Source organism: Cebus imitator, unplaced genomic scaffold, assembly GCF_001604975.1.
Source record: "Cebus imitator isolate Cc_AM_T3 unplaced genomic scaffold, Cebus_imitator-1.0 Scaffold350, whole genome shotgun sequence".
Classification (NCBI taxonomy): Eukaryota; Metazoa; Chordata; class Mammalia; order Primates; family Cebidae; genus Cebus; species Cebus imitator.
The window spans coordinates 829,001-847,802 of NW_016107665.1; the positions used below are offsets into that span (position 1 = coordinate 829,001).

At 37.8% G+C, this 18,802-nt stretch overlaps 1 protein-coding gene across 5 annotated transcripts in view; it reads right to left on the reverse strand.

Annotated features, from left to right (window-relative positions):
• Positions 1 to 18,802, reverse strand: part of VPS13C (vacuolar protein sorting 13 homolog C) — a 198,977-nt gene that overhangs the window by 116,562 nt on the left and 63,613 nt on the right. For all 5 annotated transcript variants that reach the window (XM_017506167.2, XM_017506165.2, XM_017506169.2 and 2 more), the window contains 5 exons: positions 12,136 to 12,259; positions 10,625 to 10,742; positions 6,912 to 7,041; positions 6,154 to 6,232; positions 4,993 to 5,132 (listed from right to left, as the gene is read on the reverse strand). In XM_017506167.2, the coding sequence (XP_017361656.1) occupies positions 4,993 to 5,132; positions 6,154 to 6,232; positions 6,912 to 7,041; positions 10,625 to 10,742; positions 12,136 to 12,259 (591 nt within the window). The remainder of the gene's footprint in view (positions 1 to 4,992; positions 5,133 to 6,153; positions 6,233 to 6,911; positions 7,042 to 10,624; positions 10,743 to 12,135; positions 12,260 to 18,802) is intronic.

Here is an 18,802-nt window from a genome sequence, read left to right on the forward strand (position 1 = left end):
GAAGGAGGTCATTGGTAGATTGATGGGGATAGCATTGAATCTGTAAATTACTTTGGGCAGTATGACCATTTTCATGATATTGATTCTTCCTACCCATGAGCATGGAATGTTTCTCCATCTGTTCATGTCCTCTCTTATTTCCTTGAGCAGTGGTTTGTAGTTCTCCTTGAAGAGGTCCTTTACATCCTTTGTTAGTTGTATTACTAGGATTTTATTCTCTTTGTAGCAATTGTGAATGGCAGTTCATTCTAGGATTTTGCTCTGTTTAAGTCTGTTATTGGTGTATAGCAATGCTTCTGATTTTTGCACATTGATTTTGTATCCTAAAACTTTGCTGAAGTTGCTTATCAGTTTCAGGAGATTTTGGGCTGAGATGAAGGGGTCTCTAAATATATAATCATGTTGTCTGCAAATAGAGACAATTTGACTTCCTTCTTTCCTAACTGAATACTTTATTTCTTTTACTTGCCTGATTGCTCTGGCTAGAACTTCCAACGCTATATTGAATAGGAAAGGGAATGCTTCCAGTTTTTGCCTATTCAGTACGATGTTGGCTGTGGGTTTATCGTAAACAGCTTTTATTATTTTGAGATACGTTCCATTGATACCTAGTTTACTGAGAGTTTTTAGCATAAAGGGCTGTCGAATTTTGTCAAAGGCCTTCTCTGCATCTATTGAGATAATCATGCGGTTTTTGTCTTTGGTTCTGTTTATGTGGTGAATTATGTTCATAGACTTGTGTATGTTGAACCAGCCTTGCATCCCCGGGATGAAGCCTACTTGATCATGATGGATAAGCCTTTTGATGTGCTGTTGCAATCGGTTTGCTAGTATTTTACTGAAGGTATTTGCATCTATGTTCATCATGGATATTGGCCTGAAGTTTTCTTTTCTTGTTGAGTATCTGCTGGGTTTTGGCATCAGGATGACATTGGTCTCATAAAAGGATTTGGGAAGGATTCTCTCTTTTGAGATTGTTTGGAATAGTTTCAGAAGGAGTGGTACCACCTCCTCTTTGTATGTCTGGTAGAATTCTGCTGTAAACCCAACTAGACCTGGGCTTTTTTTGTTGGTAAGCTATCAATTGCTGCCTCAACTTCAGCCCTTGTTATTGGTCTATTCCCATTTTGACTCCTTCCTGGTTTAGGCTTGGGAGGATGCAAGTGTCCAGGAATTTATCCATTTCTTCCAGGTTTACTGGCTTATGTACATAGAGTTGTTTGTAATAATCTCTGATGGTGGTTTGTATTTCTGTGGAATCTGTGGCGATATCCCCTTTATCGTTTTTTATTGCATCTATTTGATTCTTCTCTCTTTTCCATTAATCTGGCTTATGGTCAGTCTATATTGTTGATCTTCTCAAAAACCCAGCTCCTCGATTTACTGACTTTTTGAAGGGTTTTTTGTGTCTCTATCTCCTTCAGTTCTGCTCTGATCTTAAGTTATTTCTTGTCTTCTGCTAACTTTGAGTTTTTTTTATCTTGCTCCTCTAGCTCTTTCAATTTTGATGACAGGGTGTTGATTTTAGATCTTTCCTTGCTTCTCATGTGGGCATTTATTGCCATAAATTTTCCGCTAGACGCTGCTTTAAATGTGTCCCAGAGATTCTGATATGTTGTGTCTTCGTTCTTGTTGGCTTCAAAGAACATCTCTATTTCTGCCTTCATTTCATTGTTTATCCAGTCAACATTCAAGAGCCAGTTGTTCACTTTCCATGAAGTTGTGTGGTTCTAAATTAGTTTCTGAATTCTGATTTTTAATTTGATTGCACTGTGGTCTAAGAGACTGTTTATGATTTCCATTATTTTGCATTTGCTGAGGAGTGATTTACTTCCAATTATGTGGTCAATTTTACAGTAGGTGCGATGTGGTGCTGAGAAGAATGTATATTCTGTGGATTTGGGATGGAGAGTTCTGTAAATGTCTATTAGGTTTGCTTGGTCCAGGTCTGAGTTCAAGTCCTGGATATCCTTGTTAATTTTGTCTCATTGATCTGTCTAATATTGACAGTGGAGTGTTAATGTCTCCCAGTATTACTGTGTGGGAGTCTAAGTCTCTTTGTAGGTCATTAAGAACTTGCTTTATGTATCTGGGTGCTCCTGTATTGGGTGCGTATATATTTAGGATTGTTAGCTCTTCTTGTTGCATTGGTTCTTTTGCCATTATGTAATGCCCTTCTTTGTCTCTTTTGATCTTTGTTGGTTTTAAAGTCTATTTTATCAAAGACTAGGATTGCAACTCCTGCTTTTGTTTGCTCTCCCTTTGCTTGATAAATCTTCCTCCATCCTTATATTTTGAGCCTATGTGTATCCTTGCATGTGAGATGGGTTTCTTTCTTGGATACAGCACAACGATGGGTTTTGACTTTTTATCTAGTTTGACAGTCTGTGTCTTTTGATTGGGCCATTTAGCCCATTTACATTTAAGGTTAATACTGTTTTGTGTGAATTTGATCCTGCCATTTTGATGTTAGCTGGCTGTTTTGCCCATTAGTTGATGCAGTTTCTTCATTGTGTCGATGCTTTTTACAATTTGGTATGTTTTTGCAGAGGCTGGTACGGTTGTTCCTTTCTATGTTTAGCAGTTCTTTCAGGAGCTCTCGTAAAGCAGGCCTGGTGGTGATGAAATCTCTGAGCAATTGCTGTTCGTAAAGGATTTTATTTCTCCTTCGCTTATGGAGCTTAGTTGGGATGGATATGAAATTCTAGGTTGATAGTTCTTTTCTTTAAGAATGCTGAATATTGGTCCCCAATCTCTTCTGGCTTGTAGGGTTTCTGCTGAGAGATCTGCTGTGAGTCTGATGGGCTTCCCTTTGTGGGTAACCCAACCTTTCTCTCTGGCTGCCCTTAGCATGGTTTCCTTCATTTCATCCCTGGAGAATCTGACAATTATGTGCCTTGGGGGTTGCTCTTTTTGAGGAATATCTTTGTGCTGTTCTCTGTATTTCCTGGGCTTGAATATTGGCCTGCCTTGCTAGGTTGGGGAAGTTCTCCTGGATAATATCCTGAAGACCGTTTTCCAGTTTGGATTCATTCTCTCCATCACATTCAGGTATACCTATCAAACGCAGATCAGGTCTTTTCACATAATCCTATATTTCTTTGAGGCTTTGTTCATTTCTTTTTACCCTTTTTTCTCTAATCTTGCCTTTTCATTTTTATTTCATTGAATTTATCTTCAATCTCTGATATCCTTTCTTCTGCTTGGTTGATTCGGCTATTGAAACTTGCATATGCCTCATGAAGTTCTCATGTTGCATTTTTCAGCTCCATCAATTCATTTGTATTCCTCTCTAAGCTGTTCATTCTTGTTAGCATTTCGTCAAACCTTTTCTCAAGGTTCTTAGTTTCTTTGCATTTGGTTAGAACATGTTCTTTTAGCTCAGAGAAGTTTCTTATTACCCACCCTCTGAAGACTGTTTATGTCAATTCATCAGCCTTGTTCTCCATCCAGCCCTGTTCCTTTGCTGGTGAGGGGTTGTGATCCCTTGGAGGAGGAGAAGCGTTCTGGTTTTGGGTGTTTTCATCCTTTTTGCGCTGGTTTCTTCCCATCTTTGTGGATTTATCTACCTGCGGTCTTTGTAGTTGGTGACTTTCAGTTGGGGTCTCTGAGTGGACATCCTATTTGTTGATGATGAAGTTATTTCTTTTTCTCAGTTTTCCTTCTAACAGTCAGGCCCCTCTACTGTAGGACTGCTGGAGGTCCACTCCGGTCCCTGCTTGCCTGGGGATCACCTGCAGTGGCTGCAGAACAGTAGGGGTTGCTACCAGTTTCTTCTGCTATCTTTGTCCCAGAAGGATACTCGCCAGATGTCAGCCTTAGCTCTCCTTTATGAGGTGACTCTTTGGATACACAGGTGTTGGGGAGCTGCTTGAGGAGACAGTCTGTCCATTACAGGAGCTCATGTGCTGAGCTGTGAGCTCTGTTGTTCCGTTCAGAGCTGCTGGGCAGCTATGTTTAAGTCTGCTGCAGCAGAACTCATAACTGCCCTTTTTTCCAGGTGCTCTGTCCCAGGAAGGTGGGGCTTTATTTATAAGTTCCTGTCATGCTACTGCCTTTTTTCAGAGTTGTCCTTCCCAGCAAGGAGGTAGCCTAGTCACAGTCTGCCAGCAGAGGCGTTGCTGAGTTGCCATGGGCTCTGCCCAACTGCTGTGTGAACGTCCTTGCAGTTTTGTTTAAAGGGGTATAGTTAGAAATGCCTCGGTAATGGCGGTCTGCCTCAGTAATGGCAGGCTGTCTCTGTAATGGCGGACTGCCTCGGTAATGGCGGACTGCCTCGGTAATGGCGGACTGCCTCGGTAACGGTGGACTGCCTTGGTAATGGCGGGCTGCCTTGGTGGTGGTGGACTGCCTCTGTAATGGCAGACGTCCTTCCCCCCAACAGAGCTGGACCATCCCAGGTCCAGCTGTGCTTGCCGTGAAACTCTCAATTAAGAGGGTTTCGATTGCTGGTCTTTGTGGGGGTGGGACCGGCTGAGCCAGATCACCTGGCTCCCTGTTTCAGCCCCCTTTTTTTCAGTTGAACAGGCGACTCTGTCTCTCAGGTGTTCCACTCGCCAGTTGAAACAGTGCCCAGATTTGTGTGAGTTTTTGTGCGGAGACCCGCTGCACTGGCTGAAACAGCCATGCCAGCGACTCGTGGCACTTTTTCACCAGGAAATCTCCTAGTCTGTGGGCAGTAAAAATTTGTTTGGAAATGCAGTGATTACTCACCCTCTGCGTTTTCACTGGGAACTGCAATCCAGAGCTGTTCCTATTTGGCCATCTTGGATCTCTTTTCATACATCAGTTTTTTAAAAAGCATTTTATTTTTAAAAATCTTTGTGTGCGAGAGAGTGAGTGTGTATGAGTGTGTATGTTCATGCGTGTTGGGCAGCAGGAAAGACAGAGTACCACATTTTTAATATACTTGACATTTGGGTCTAGCTTGAGGATAGCTCAAAAGATAGTGACAACCAGAATATATCTACTTATAGACAAAAAAGCACATACTTCTTTAATTTCAAACTTGAGTAGAAGATTAATGAGCTCCTCATTTGGGACCTCTGCAGCTTTTTTAAGTTCTGATCCTTTCATACTTTTACCAGTCTGTGGTTCTCCATCTTCAGCATCAAAATACTCATCATCAGACTCTAAAGGGAAAAGATATTTATTTGATCTGGGACAATGTACATTGAAAACTGCATAAAACACTCAAATCTAAGTCTCCAAAAAGGGAAATACATTTGTTAGATATAATCTTCTATTTATCATCAGAATAGCTGCCTTTTTTAAACTTCCACCAAGGAACTCAACCTGACATGTAATAATCACATTAAAAGTCAAGGTCAGGCGCAATGGCTCACGCCTGTAATCTCAACACTTTGGGAGGCTGAGGTGGGCAGATCATAACGTCAGGAGTTTGAGACCAGCCTGGACAACATGGTGAAACCCCGTCTCTACTAAAAATACAAAAAAAAAAATATTAGCCAGGCATGGTGGCAGGCGCCTGTAATCCCATCAGCTACTCAGGAGGCTGATGCAAGAGAACTGCTTGAACCCAGGAGGCAGATTTTGCAGTGAGCCATGATTGGCCATTGCACTCCAGCCTGGGTGACAAGAGCAAGACTCCCATCTCCAAAAATAAATAAATAGATTTGATTTAGTTAAATTAAATAGCACTATGTTCTTTTCTTCAATGATTCTGTTTTTCACTTTAATTCATTCATTCAATATTAAACAAAATATTTATTGGGCATTATCTACCATGTATCAGGCTGTGCCAGCCACTAAGGATACCAGAATGACCAGGATAGACATAGTCCTGTCCTGATGAAGCTTACATTCTAGTTCCAAATTAAAACAGATCAATTAGGTCAGAGATAGAGAAAAAGTTCATATAGAGATTGGGGCCAAAAAAAGTAGCTTATTTAGAATCTCATGCATTGTCAACTACAAAAAAAAAAAAAAATCGCTTCATTTATCCAATGAAGACAGAAACTTGGGCTTCAAGAAGAGAAAAGACTCAAAGTCACACTAATGTAGCACAACTAGAACTAAAACCAGTAAATTACTATAGCACTTTCAGAATGCCCTTATTTTCTGAAAATGTTATCACTGTATAACAATGTATAGGCTTAATTTAGTAGAGAAAGAGTATTTTACTCTCCTTACCTGATTCCACAGCATCTAGCAACAGTGAAGTACCAAGTAGACCTTTTGTCCCACCTGAAATAATAGGAATTGAGGATACCTAGCAAAGAATACAAAAAGTTTTCTTAAAAAGAATGATTTAGCAGGATTAAATGTCATAAATGAGAGAAAGACTAAAAAGTAACAGAGGATAAAGAGATATGGAAAGACACATACACACAATATAACACAATATACGAATCTTCCAACAAGACATATTGTGCAATCAACTAATAGTTAACTAGAATTACAAATTATTAAGTCTACCTCCCACATTTACAAGGACAAAACTAAGCGTAGCTCCAGTAAGTTAGTCTATTAATACTGCATATCATTTACATTCTGTCTATTACAATATTAAAGTACATCTTTTTTAGAGGTCCCTGGCACATGGTACCACCATCAGCTGGCTTTATCAAATTTCATTTCAAAGTAGAAATCCAACATTTCTACTGTATAAAGATCAATTCCAATTAAAGTGACCTACAACTTTTAGGTCTTAACATATAGGGAAATTTTATAACAAGTGTTTCATTTGCAAGATTCTAAAGAAGATTTTTGTTTGTTTTTTTCTCCTCTAGCTTTATTTAAAACACATTTTATAAATCTGAAAGACATTTTACTTTCATTTCTGTACTTTTGGTCCTTTCACTTATAAACCCTGCGCTGAAACAGACTTTTCACCACTACTCTAAAAAGATGATAAAAATAGATTTACAAATTTTATTTTCTCTATTTACCTGTCTCTCTGGAGACTGGGCTGATGATTTCTGTGGCAAAGGTATACTGTTCATCAAACATAGCACATCTTTCATCTTCTGGTCAGAAATTCTAACATGCATCAAAGGAAGTCCTCCTGATACTTTAAATCTAAAAGTACAATTCAGTGGTAAGGTTTTAAGTCCGCATCTCAATATTACAGACGAAGGAAAGAATTGCATTAATATAATTAGATTAAAACATGTCAAAAGTTCAAACATGTTTTAATCTAATTACATTAAATGCCTCCTTTACAACACTGTCAAGAAATGCTAAACAGTGAGATGTAACTGGAGGCGTAGATGAAGAAGTTTGTTGTAATCCTTCTTTGCACCTTATTTTAAAGAATAAATGAAACATTTTTCTGGTTGCCTTTTTAAAAATTTAAAATGGAGGGGAAGAATAGAGGCAGGGCATTGTTAGGTTACTTCTGATGCTTCAGAGTTATGAATTCAACATATAGACTGACAACCTGAATTAATGGTGTGACACAGTTTTTTTTTTTTTTTTTTTTAATCTGTTCAATTAAAATAAGAAGGTACAACGCAAGTTTTGTAGTCTGACTAGAGGGAGTTCACTTCAAGGACTGAAAGTAGGACTTTTACCTTAAAAAAAAACAACAACAAACAAAAACTATCACACAGGATGGATAAGAAGATTGGTTAAACAGTTTTGTGTAGATTTTTGGTGCTGAACTATGACATGAGCCTTATAGATTGTAAAATAGAGATAGTTGGAGCTAACGTACAGAACTAAATTTTTTAAACTTTGCTATTAAATTCTGTGAAGTTTCAGTTATCTAAAATAAACATACACAAATATGAAAAGTAATGTTTCCAATTGCAAGGTAATATGTAATGTAGTGTTTGTAAGATACTCTTGTCTAATATGAACTAGTAGTATTTTGATTTGTACAGTCATAAGTTGTTAAAATGAATTCATTTTAACGTTCACTGATGTAGATTAATAATGTAAGTTCTGATTTAAAGAATGGTGGGAAAATGGTGCATGCAATACTTTTGCAAGTGTTGGGGAGATTGGTATGTTTTGAAAAAAGTAATTTAACTTTTGGGTGCCAGGAAATGGGTTTTCTCAAAGTCCACTGCCGGCAATGGGCAGGCCCGCCAATACTGGCATAGAGCATTAATCATAGACCTTATTAACGGTGAGGTGAATAACTATGAAATAAAGTTTTAGAGAAATAAAAAGAAAAGAAAAGAAATAGGAAGTTCTATGTTAGCTAAGTTTCCAGATAATTTCAACATATCCCTCTTAAGTAGCCAAACCTCTTTAACTTAACTAATTTTTATCAAAATCTTTCCAAACACAATTCTCTACCTTTCAAAACCAAAACACTACTTCCTGGTATCAAAGATCTCATATTATAAACATCAAAGAGTATTTACCCCATCACCTCTCTATCCCATTGCCTTGCTTTCTTTCTTTTATATATAGCAGTTGGCAGCACCAGACATACCACATTTATAGTTGTTTATTTCATGTCTACTCTGATTAAAATGTTAGCTCCATGAGGACATCTGTTTTACTCACTGCTGAATCACCATTGTGTTTTCATCAGTTGCTTACTTTTTGACAGGTGCTTCTATTCTGTTTCCTACTCAATGTAATTGCCCCAGGTTTACTTGTCTCAATAGCTTTGTGGCAGCTCTATGCTGGTCATAAAGCTCTTTTTGGTTCTTGTTTACCTTTGGCTTCCTGACTAAGCTGTGAACAGCTCAAGCTGACAGATGCCTAATTGCTAGATGCCATACTGGGGTATGTACAGTAAAGCACTACAGAGAGGGAAACATAAAGCACTAAATGTCTATATTGGAAAAAAACTAAGGTCTCAAATCAATGACCTCAGCTTCTACCTTAAAAAACTAGGACTGAAAAGCAAATAAAATCTAGAATAAGCAAAAGAAAGAAATAATAAACATCAGAGTGGAAATCAGGGGGAAAAAAAGAATCAAAAGAAAAAAGAAAACGGAAACCAATAGCTGGGTATCTCAGAAGATCAACAAAATTGATAAACCTCTCATCAGAGTGATTAAGAGAAAAAGAGAAAAGGCACAAATTACTAACATCAGGACTAAGAGAAATAACATCACTACAGATTCTTTGTGTATTACATAGGTAAGAGGAAAGCATTATGAACAGTTTTATGCCAATACATTCAACAACTAAGATGGACAAATTCCTTAACACAAACAAACAATAACTCAAAACACTTGAAACACACAGATCATTCAAAAGAATAGATAATCTAGCCCTGTATCTATGAAAAAACATGAATTTGTAGTTAAATACCTCTCAAATAGAAAAACTCCAGGACCACATGGCTTTACTGGAGAATTCTACCTAACATTTTAGGAAGAAATAATACCAGTTCTACACAACATTTTCCAGAAAACTCAATGTATGAGGCCAACATTATCCTGATATCAAAATAAGAAATGCACAAACCAATATCCCTCATTAACACAAATATAAAACTGTGTAACCAAATTTTGGCAAAACAAGTCCAAAAATATTTTAAAAGAATAATACATACAGGTTGAGTATCCCTGATCAGAAATGAGGCAAGAAGTGTTTCAGATTTTGGATTTTTCCAGATTTTGGAATATTTGTATTACCCAATGATATATACTGCAGATAGGACCCAAGTCTAAACACAAAATTGATTCATGTTTCATTCATATCTTGTACACAGAGTCTGAAGGTAATTTTATATGAAATTTTTAATAATTTTGTGCAAGAAACAAAGCTTGTGTTAAGAACTTATGTGCAGAATTTTCTACATGTGACATCATGTTGAGTCTCAAAAAGTGTCAAATTTTGGAGCATTTCAAATTTCGGGTCTTTGGATTAGGATGTTCACCATTACCAAGTGAGCTTAATCTAGTAATGAAAAGTTGGTTTAATATCCATCTGATAAGGGTATCAGTGAACTACTGATACATATAATATAAATGGATCTCAAATTAATTACGCTGAATTAAAAATGTCAAACAAAAAAGTTAAAAGTCTATGATTCTATTTACGTAAAATTCTAGAAAATTCTAACATACATATAGCATCAAAAAACAGACCAATGTTGTCCAGGGACTGGGAGAAGAGAATTTCCAGAAGAAAAGAAAAGAATACAAAGGGGAACAAGGTGACTTTTGGAGATAATGTGTTCATTATCTTGACTGTGATGATGGTTTCACAGCTATATAGCTAAGGTGATATTTATCCAATTGTAAACTTTAAATAGATGCAGTTTATATTCAATAAAGCTGTTTTTAAAAACCAGCAAAAACATTTCATAACTGTGTACTTAAATTCAAAAATAATTTTCTATTTTTATGTCATTTTATTCTTCTCAGGATTATATGAGATTTCATTATCAAAAGAGCCTCTAATGTTTTTAAAGATTTTATTTCATTGATATTAAACATGGGATTACATTCATTCAAAAAATGGACCATCAACTTTTACAGAATGTAAAAGTTCAAATACTTCTGAAATAAGAGTTGATGTATAACTCAAACATACATTTCTTAAAAATATATTTCTGCTGCAAGATAGAATAACCTTTATTTATTTCTGTCTCCCACAGAAATCTATCTTTGCTTCCTTAAATTCTAGCAACTGATGCAGACATATTTCACCTGTTGATTTTCTAATATAAAAGAAGCTCATACATTACCTGGCCATTCTAATGTCTTTTTCTACCATGGCCTTGGCCAGCTCAACATGAATATCCATGGGTTGCAATATATGCATAGTTGATGGATGCTGAAATCGACACTTTTTCCAGTTTTCCTCTTTAAAAAATAATTTAAGATATTATTTACTGTTTTTACAAACAGCAGTCGAACATGGATAAAATATTATTTTTAATGAATACTATTTTAAATTATCAGTTTATGGAAAATCACTGTAAATTAATGCAAAGTCAATGATTACCAATTTTTACTTCTTTCAGCATATTAGTTAAATAACCTATGCTTTTTAAATACAAACTGACAGGATCAAAGACTGATATAAAATAATTCTGTTTGGAGAATGTTCACATAACATCTTCCATTTCAAAGTAAACAGAAAAAACAAAGCCCAGGATCTACTACCCCAATTCCAGAATTAGTGACCAAGGTTGATAATTGCAATGAAAAGAGGAAGAAAAGCAAGAAAAAATTAAAAAAGAGGTTTATGGTTAAAGTACAATATTTATACCAGCTTAGCACACAATTCCAAAGCAAAGATGAGTTTTATCAAAATTTCATGACCAAAAAAGTTTAATAATCACTTTTCTTCAAATAAGGTCCCAAAAAGAGATTTTCCTATAACCAACAGAGCCCTATGCAACCCTATCTTTATTGATGGCAATGACTAAACATCTTTTATCACTTATAATTCAATTATTTTTAAGTAAATACAAAAGAAAAGACAGTTTTAATGTTCTGTGTAAATACTCCAAGGAATCAACAGGCTCTTAATACATGAAAAGTATTATGTATTTACATTTTAATAAATCTCAACACTCCTACTAGAGTATAAACTCTACATGTACAGACTATAACTGTGTCCTTCCCTCTAATGACCTATCACAAAGTGATATTATGATCAAGGATAATCAATATTTATTGCTTCTAAAAACTAAGTCTAAAAAAAACCAAAAATATTTACTTAAACATAGAAAACACCAAAGCTTTTGGAAAATAATTAAGTCAATTACTTTAAGATATTAAGACTATGTCTACGATTTTGTAGATATACATTTCTCAGATATCTACAAAAATAGAAAGCATAATACTAGTAATACTATTGAAATGAAGACTAGGCTAATATACTATTTAATAATGAAGGCAGCAAGGATAATATTGAGTCATCCCAAAAGCATTAAGACAGAAAAATGTGAATCAACTGCAATTTCCATTCTGTGTTCTAAGCAGTTTTATAGTCATATTATAAAAATACAGGCTATGAATAGGCCCAGATTCAAATGGAGCTAGGTATCTTAAGATGACTAGCCAAATTTCCATTTCTAAGTGTTGCAGTAATTTACACTGATAGTCTCCTACATGGTTTAAGCGGCCAACAGAGTATGTGTGCAAAACGGTTGTCAGGGTTGATGTAAAGGCACACATATATACACACATATATTACACAAACTACCCAATATAATGCCAAGATCCTAAAAGTTGAATAATGGTTTACCTGCTCTTGCAAAAAGTAGTTGTACATTTTTTATTTCAACATCAAACTTATCATATGCCTTATCCATTATTTCTTCCAGAGACGAATTAGTAGTCTTCTGTAAACCTTGATCTTTACTGTTGAGCTAAAACGAAGGAAAAATTTCAATTTTTTTTCTCCAAAACAGAAAAGCACATACATCAACATATTTTAGTTAGGTTTAAATCTTGCATTTAGTTAGTTAAAACCTAACAAAATGAAAATACTGCCTTTAATGAATAAGCATTTTGTTTAATCTTCAGATAATTATTTGTAAACAATGTATTAGGAATATAATATTTCAGCATACATCTCCATTAAAGTTGAGAAATAGGTGTTCAGCACATTTTTATGTTTAAGCTGTCTGCCTCAAATAACTTGTCTAGACGTACAACTACTCCTCTTCCTGGCTCTCAGGAGTTATTGCCACTTACAGTTCAGCTCCCCTACTTCCCCACCCTACACCCTTCACCATTAAATAGCAGCATTTTGTTCCTTCTTCACACTATATCACGGAAATAATTAGGCCACTATAATTCAGCTCCAATTAGGACTACCTTCCTCCCCTTCCCGGTGGAAGCAAAGATCAATTCAGGAGTATACAAGGGATCTTTAAAAGTTGATGGAAAATGCCCATTATGAAAAAACTATAAATAAATTTCAAAACTGTTTTGCACCAAAAGAAACTTGTACTAACTTTTTATATCATGTCTGAACAGGATCAACTTTGAGTCACTAAGAAGATTAAGGCATCTGTTTGAAAATGGGTCCCCTATCATAGCAACATAAATTCTGCTAAAATTAAAGCGAAAACAAACACCAAATTTATGCTGAAGCTTGTATGGAGGAATAAATCAGTAACGCTTTACAAAAAAATGCATAGGAACAGTGCCCCAAGGAAATCAGCAGTTTACAAATGGGTAACTAATTTTAAGAAGGGTCAACACAATTTTGAAGATGAAGCCCACCAGTGGCAGACCATGCACATCAATTTTTGAAGAAAAACGTAATCATGTTCATTCCCTAATCGAAGTAGACGATTAACAGCAGAAACAATAGTCAACACCGGACTAGTTTCAGCCTACACAATTTCAACTGGTTCAGCCTACCCAATTCTGACTGAAAATTTAAAGTTGAGCAAATTAATCAACAGGATCCAAAACCATTGCACTGATATCAGCTACAGACAAAGGCAGAGCTTTCAATGGAAATTTTTTAAAAGTGTGGGATCAAGATCCAGAAACATTTCTTCAAAGAACTGTAATAATGGATGAAACATGGGCTGGTCATGGTGGCTCACGTCTGAAATCCCAGCACGTTGGGAGGCCACAGTGGGCAGATCACTTGAGGTCAGGAGTTCAAGACCAGCCTGGCCAACATGGTGAAACCCTGACTCTACTAAAAATACAAAAATAAGCCAGGTGTAGTAGTGGGCACCTGTAATCCCAGCTATTCATGAAGCTGAGGCAAAAGAATCACTTGAATCCTGGAGGCGAAGGTTGCAGTGAGCCAAGCTAGTGCCACTGTACTCCAGCCTGGGCAAGAGTGAGACTGTAAAAAAAAAAAAAAAAAAAAAGAGAGAGATGAAACATGGCTCTACCAGGATGATCTTAAGGACAAACCACAATTAAAGCAATGGTTACCAGGATGTGAAAGTGGTCTAAGTCAAAGCAGAAGTGGACCAGTTAAGAACAAAGGTCATGGCAACAGTTTTTGGGGATATTCCAGGCATTCTGCTTGTTCACTTTCTGAAGGGCCAAAGAACGACAGCATTTGCTTTCTATGAGAGTGTGCTGAGAAAGTCAGCCCATGTTTTAGCAGAAAAATACCCAGGAAATCTTCAACAGAGAGCCCTGCTTCACAACGACAATAGACCTTCTGCTCATTCCTCTCATCAAATGAGGGCAGTTTTGTAAGATTTTCTGAGAAATAATTAGGCACCCACCTTATAGTCCTAATTTGCCTCCTCCTTTTTTTGGTTTCCTATTCTTAAAAAAAATTTATAAACAGCACCCAATTTTCTTCAGTTAGTAATATAAAAAAGGCTACACTGACATGATTAAATTTCTAAGAGCCTCAATCCTTGAGCAATGGACTAAATGGCTAGTATCAACACTTACAAAAATGTCTTGAACTTGATGGATCTGATGCTGAGAAACAGAGCTTATAAGTTTGTTTTTTATCTTTTAATTCCATTTTTCCACAAACTTTTCGAAGTCCCCTCATATATCTGAAATCGTCACCTTTTACTGGAGGCTTGGATTTCCACGAGTCAAAATCCAAAATCCAAAAGTTCTCTTGCTCTACTTAGTTACTGACAGTGGTTTAACAAATATATATTCATATACGTACAATTTCCTACTGTCAAAATATATATGCAACAAATAACATGGTATAATTAAACTCTGGAAACTTTGAAAACTAGGAATGTTTCTTTCTAATTAGGAAAAGACAGAATCCAGTCCTTACTGTCAATTCACCTATCATTACAGAAAATTTGGAGGTGTTTTCTTTTAACAATCATAAAACATAAATAAAATACTCCAAGCTAGGCTTGAAAAACAGGCTAAAGGACCCGGATCCAAGATGACCGTTTAGGAACAGCACAGGATTACAGCTCCCAGTGAAAGCGCAGAGGGTGAGTGGACGCCGAATTTCCAGACGGATTTTTATTGCCCACAGACCAGGAGATTCCCAGGCAGAGGAGCCCCACGGGTCGCCAGCGCAAGTGTTTTGGCCACAATGGCCATTTCGGTCCCCACAGCTGTTTTGGCCCGCGCGGCTGCTTTGCGGCACCCCAGACGGCAGTTCTCCATACAAAATACAATGCTCCGGGTGCCCTTTTAGCTGGCAATTGGAGCCTGGGAAGGCGCAGTCGCCCATTCATCTGATTAAAAAGGGGTCTGAAGCGGGAGCCAGGCCAGGAGATTCCCAGGCAAAAACAAGCAACAAACAAACAAAAAGCCCCAGGAATCTCAGCTCTTAAGCCGGCGCAGGAGTCACTGCAGGGGAAATCACATAGACCCAGGAACCTTTTCAACAGACGACTGGAACACCTGGGAGAGAGTCAACCATTCAACTAAAAATCAAAAGGCTCTGAGACAGGGAGCCAGGTGATCAGGCTCAGCTGGTCCCACCCCCACAAAAGAACAGCAATCAGAAACTCTTTGGATTGAGAGTTTTACAGCAAGCACAGCTGAACCTGGGATGATCCAGCACTGTGGGAGAGGGGCGTCCGCCATTGCCGAGGCACTCCACCACTTTGGAGGTAGTCCACCATTGCTGAGGCAGCCCGCCGTTGCCGACGCAAACTGCCATTACAGCGAGAGCCCGCCATTACAGAGGCAGGCCACCAACGCTGAGACAGTATTAACTACACGCATATAAAAAAGAACTGCAGGGAAGTTCACATGACAGCTGGGCAGAGCCAACAGCAGCTCAGCAAAGCCTCTGCACGCAGACAGTGACTATGCTGCCTCCTTGCTGGGCAGGGCAGCCCTGAAAAAAAAAAAAAAAAAAAGGCAGCAGCACAACAAAAACTCATAAATAAAGCCCTAACTCCCTGGGACAGACCAACTTGGGGAAAAAAAAAAGGTGGTTATGAGTTCTACTGCAGCAGACCTAAACATACCTACCCAGCAGCCCTGAATGAAAAACGGGGCTCACAACTCAGCACTTGAGCTCATGTAAAGGACAGACTGTCTCCTCAAGCAGCTCCCTGATCCCTGTATATCCAAAGAGCCACCTCATAAAGGAGAGATCAGACTGACATATAGCAGGTATACTTCTGGGATAAAGACAGCAGGAAAAGAAACTGGTAGCAACCGATACTGTTCTGCAGCTACTGCAGGTGATCCCCAGGAAAGCAGGGCCTGGAGTGGACCTCAGCAGCCCTACAGCAGAGGGGCCAGATTGTTAGAAGGAAAACTAAGAAACAAATAACTTCATTATCAACAAATTGGACGTCCACTCAGAAACCCAATCTGAAAGTCAGCACCTACAAAGACGACAGGTGGATAAAACCACAAAGATGGGAAGAAACCAGCACAAAAACGATGAAAACACCCAAAACCAGAACACCTCTCCTCCTACAAGGGTTCACAACTCCTCACCAACAAGGGAAAAAGGCTGGATGGAGAAGGAGTGTGATGAAATGACAGAATCAGATTTCAGAATGTGGGTGATACGGAACTTCCGTGCGCTCAAAGAACATGTTCTAACCCAATGCAAAGAAACTAAGAACCTTGAAAAAAGATTTGACGAAATGCTAACGAGAATGGACAAATTAGAAAAGAAAAAAAGTGAATGGATGGAGCTGAAAAACACAACATGAGAACTTCGTGAAGCATGCACAAGTTTCAACAGACAAATTGAGCAAGCAGAAGAAAGGATATCAGAGGTCGAAGATCAACTCAATGAAATAAAACAAGAAGGCAATTAGAGAAAAAGGGGTAAAAAGGAATGAACAAAGTCTCCAAAAAATGTAGGACTATATGAAAAGACCTAATCTACGTTTGATAGGTGTACCTGAATGTGACAAAGAGAATGAATCCAAGCTGGAAAATACTCTTCAGGATATTACCCAGGAAAACTTCCCCAAACTAGCAAGGCAGGCAAATATTCAAATCCAGGAAATACAGAGAACACAACAAAGATATTCGTCAAGAAGGGCAACCCCAAAGCACATAATCATCAGATTCACCAGGGATGAAATGAAGGAAACCATGCTAAGGGCAGCCAGAGAGAAAGGTTGGGTTACCCACAAAGGGAAGCCCATCAGACTCACAGCAGATCTCTCAGCAGAAACCCTACAAGTCAGAAGAGAGTGGGGGCCAATATTCAACATCCTTAAAGAAAAGAACTTTCAACCCAGAATATCCTATCCAGCCAAACTAAGCTTCATAAGTGAAGGAAAAATAAAATCCTTTGCGAACAAGCAAGTACTCAGAGATTTCATCACCACCAGGCCTGCTTTGCAAGAGATCCTGAAAGAGGCTCTACACATAGAAAGGAACAACCAGTACCAGCCACTCCAAAAATAAACCAAATGGTAAAGAGCATCAACACAATGAAGAATCTATATCTACTAATGGGCAAAATAGCCAGCTAGCACCAAAACGGCAGTATCAAATTCACACATAACAATATTAACCATAAATGTAAATGGACTAAATGCCCCAATCAAAAGACAGAGACTGGCAAATTGGATAAAAAGACAAAACCCATCAGTGTGCTGTATCCAGGAAACCCATCTCACATGCAAGGATACACAAAGGCTCAAAGTAAAGGGATGGTGGAAGATTTACCAAGCAAATGGAGAGGAAAAAAAGCAGGAGTTGCAATTCTCATCTCTGATAAAATAGACTTTAAAGGAACAAAGATCAAAAGAGACAAAGAAGGACATTACATAATGGTAAAAGGATCAATGCAACAAGAAGAGCTAACGGTCCTAAATATATACGCACCCAATACAAGAGCACCCAGATACAAAACGCAACTTCTTAATGACTTACAAAGAGACTAAGACTACTACACAATAATAGTGGGAGACTTCAACACCCCATTGTCAATATTAGACAGATCAACCAGACAGAAAATTAACAAGGATACCCAGGAGTTGAACTCAGACCTGGAAGAAGCAAACCAAATAGACATTTACAGAGCTCTCCACCTCAAATAAACAGAATATACATTCTTCTCAGCACCACATCACACCTACTCTAAAACTGACCACATAATTGGAAGCAAATCACTCCTCAGCAAATGCAAAAGAACAGAAATCATAACAAACTGTCTCTCAGACCGCAGTGCAATCAAGGTAGAACTCAGAATTCAGAAAATAACTCAGAACCGCACACCCTCATGAAAACTGAACAACTTGCTCTTCAATGCTGACTGGATAAACAATGAAATGAAGGCAGAAATAAAGACATTCTTCGAAACCAACGAGAATGAAGACACAACATACCAGAATCTCTGGGACACATTTAAAGCAGTCTCTAGAGGAAAATATATAGCAATGAGTGCGCACATGAGAAGAAAGGAGAGATCTAAAATTGACACCCTATCATCAAAATTGAAAGAGCTAGAGGAGCAAGATCAAAAAAAACTCAAAACCTAGCAGAAGACAGGAAATAACTAAGATCAGGGCAGAACTGAAGGAGATAGAGACACAAAAAACTGCAAAAAATCAAGAAATCCAGGAGCTGGTTTTTCGAAAAGATCAACAAAATAGACCACTAGCCACATTAATAAAAAAGAAAAGAGAGAATAACCAAGCTGATGCAATAAAAAATGATAAAGGGGAGATTACCACAGATTCCACAGAAATTCAAACCATCATCAGAGATTATTACAAATAACTCTATCATATAAACTAGTAAACCTGGAAGAAATGGATAAATTCCTGGACACTTGCCTCCTCCCAAGCCTAAACCAGGAAGAAGTCGAAATCCTGAATAGACCAATAACAAGTTCTGAAGTTGAGGCAGCAATTAATAGCCTGCCACCCAAAAAAAGCCCAGGTCCAGACGGGTTCACAGACGAATTCTACCAGACATACAAAGAGGAGCTGGTACCATTCCTTCTAAAACTATTCCAAACAATCCAAAAAGAGGGAATCCTTCCCAAATCATTTTATGAGACCAAC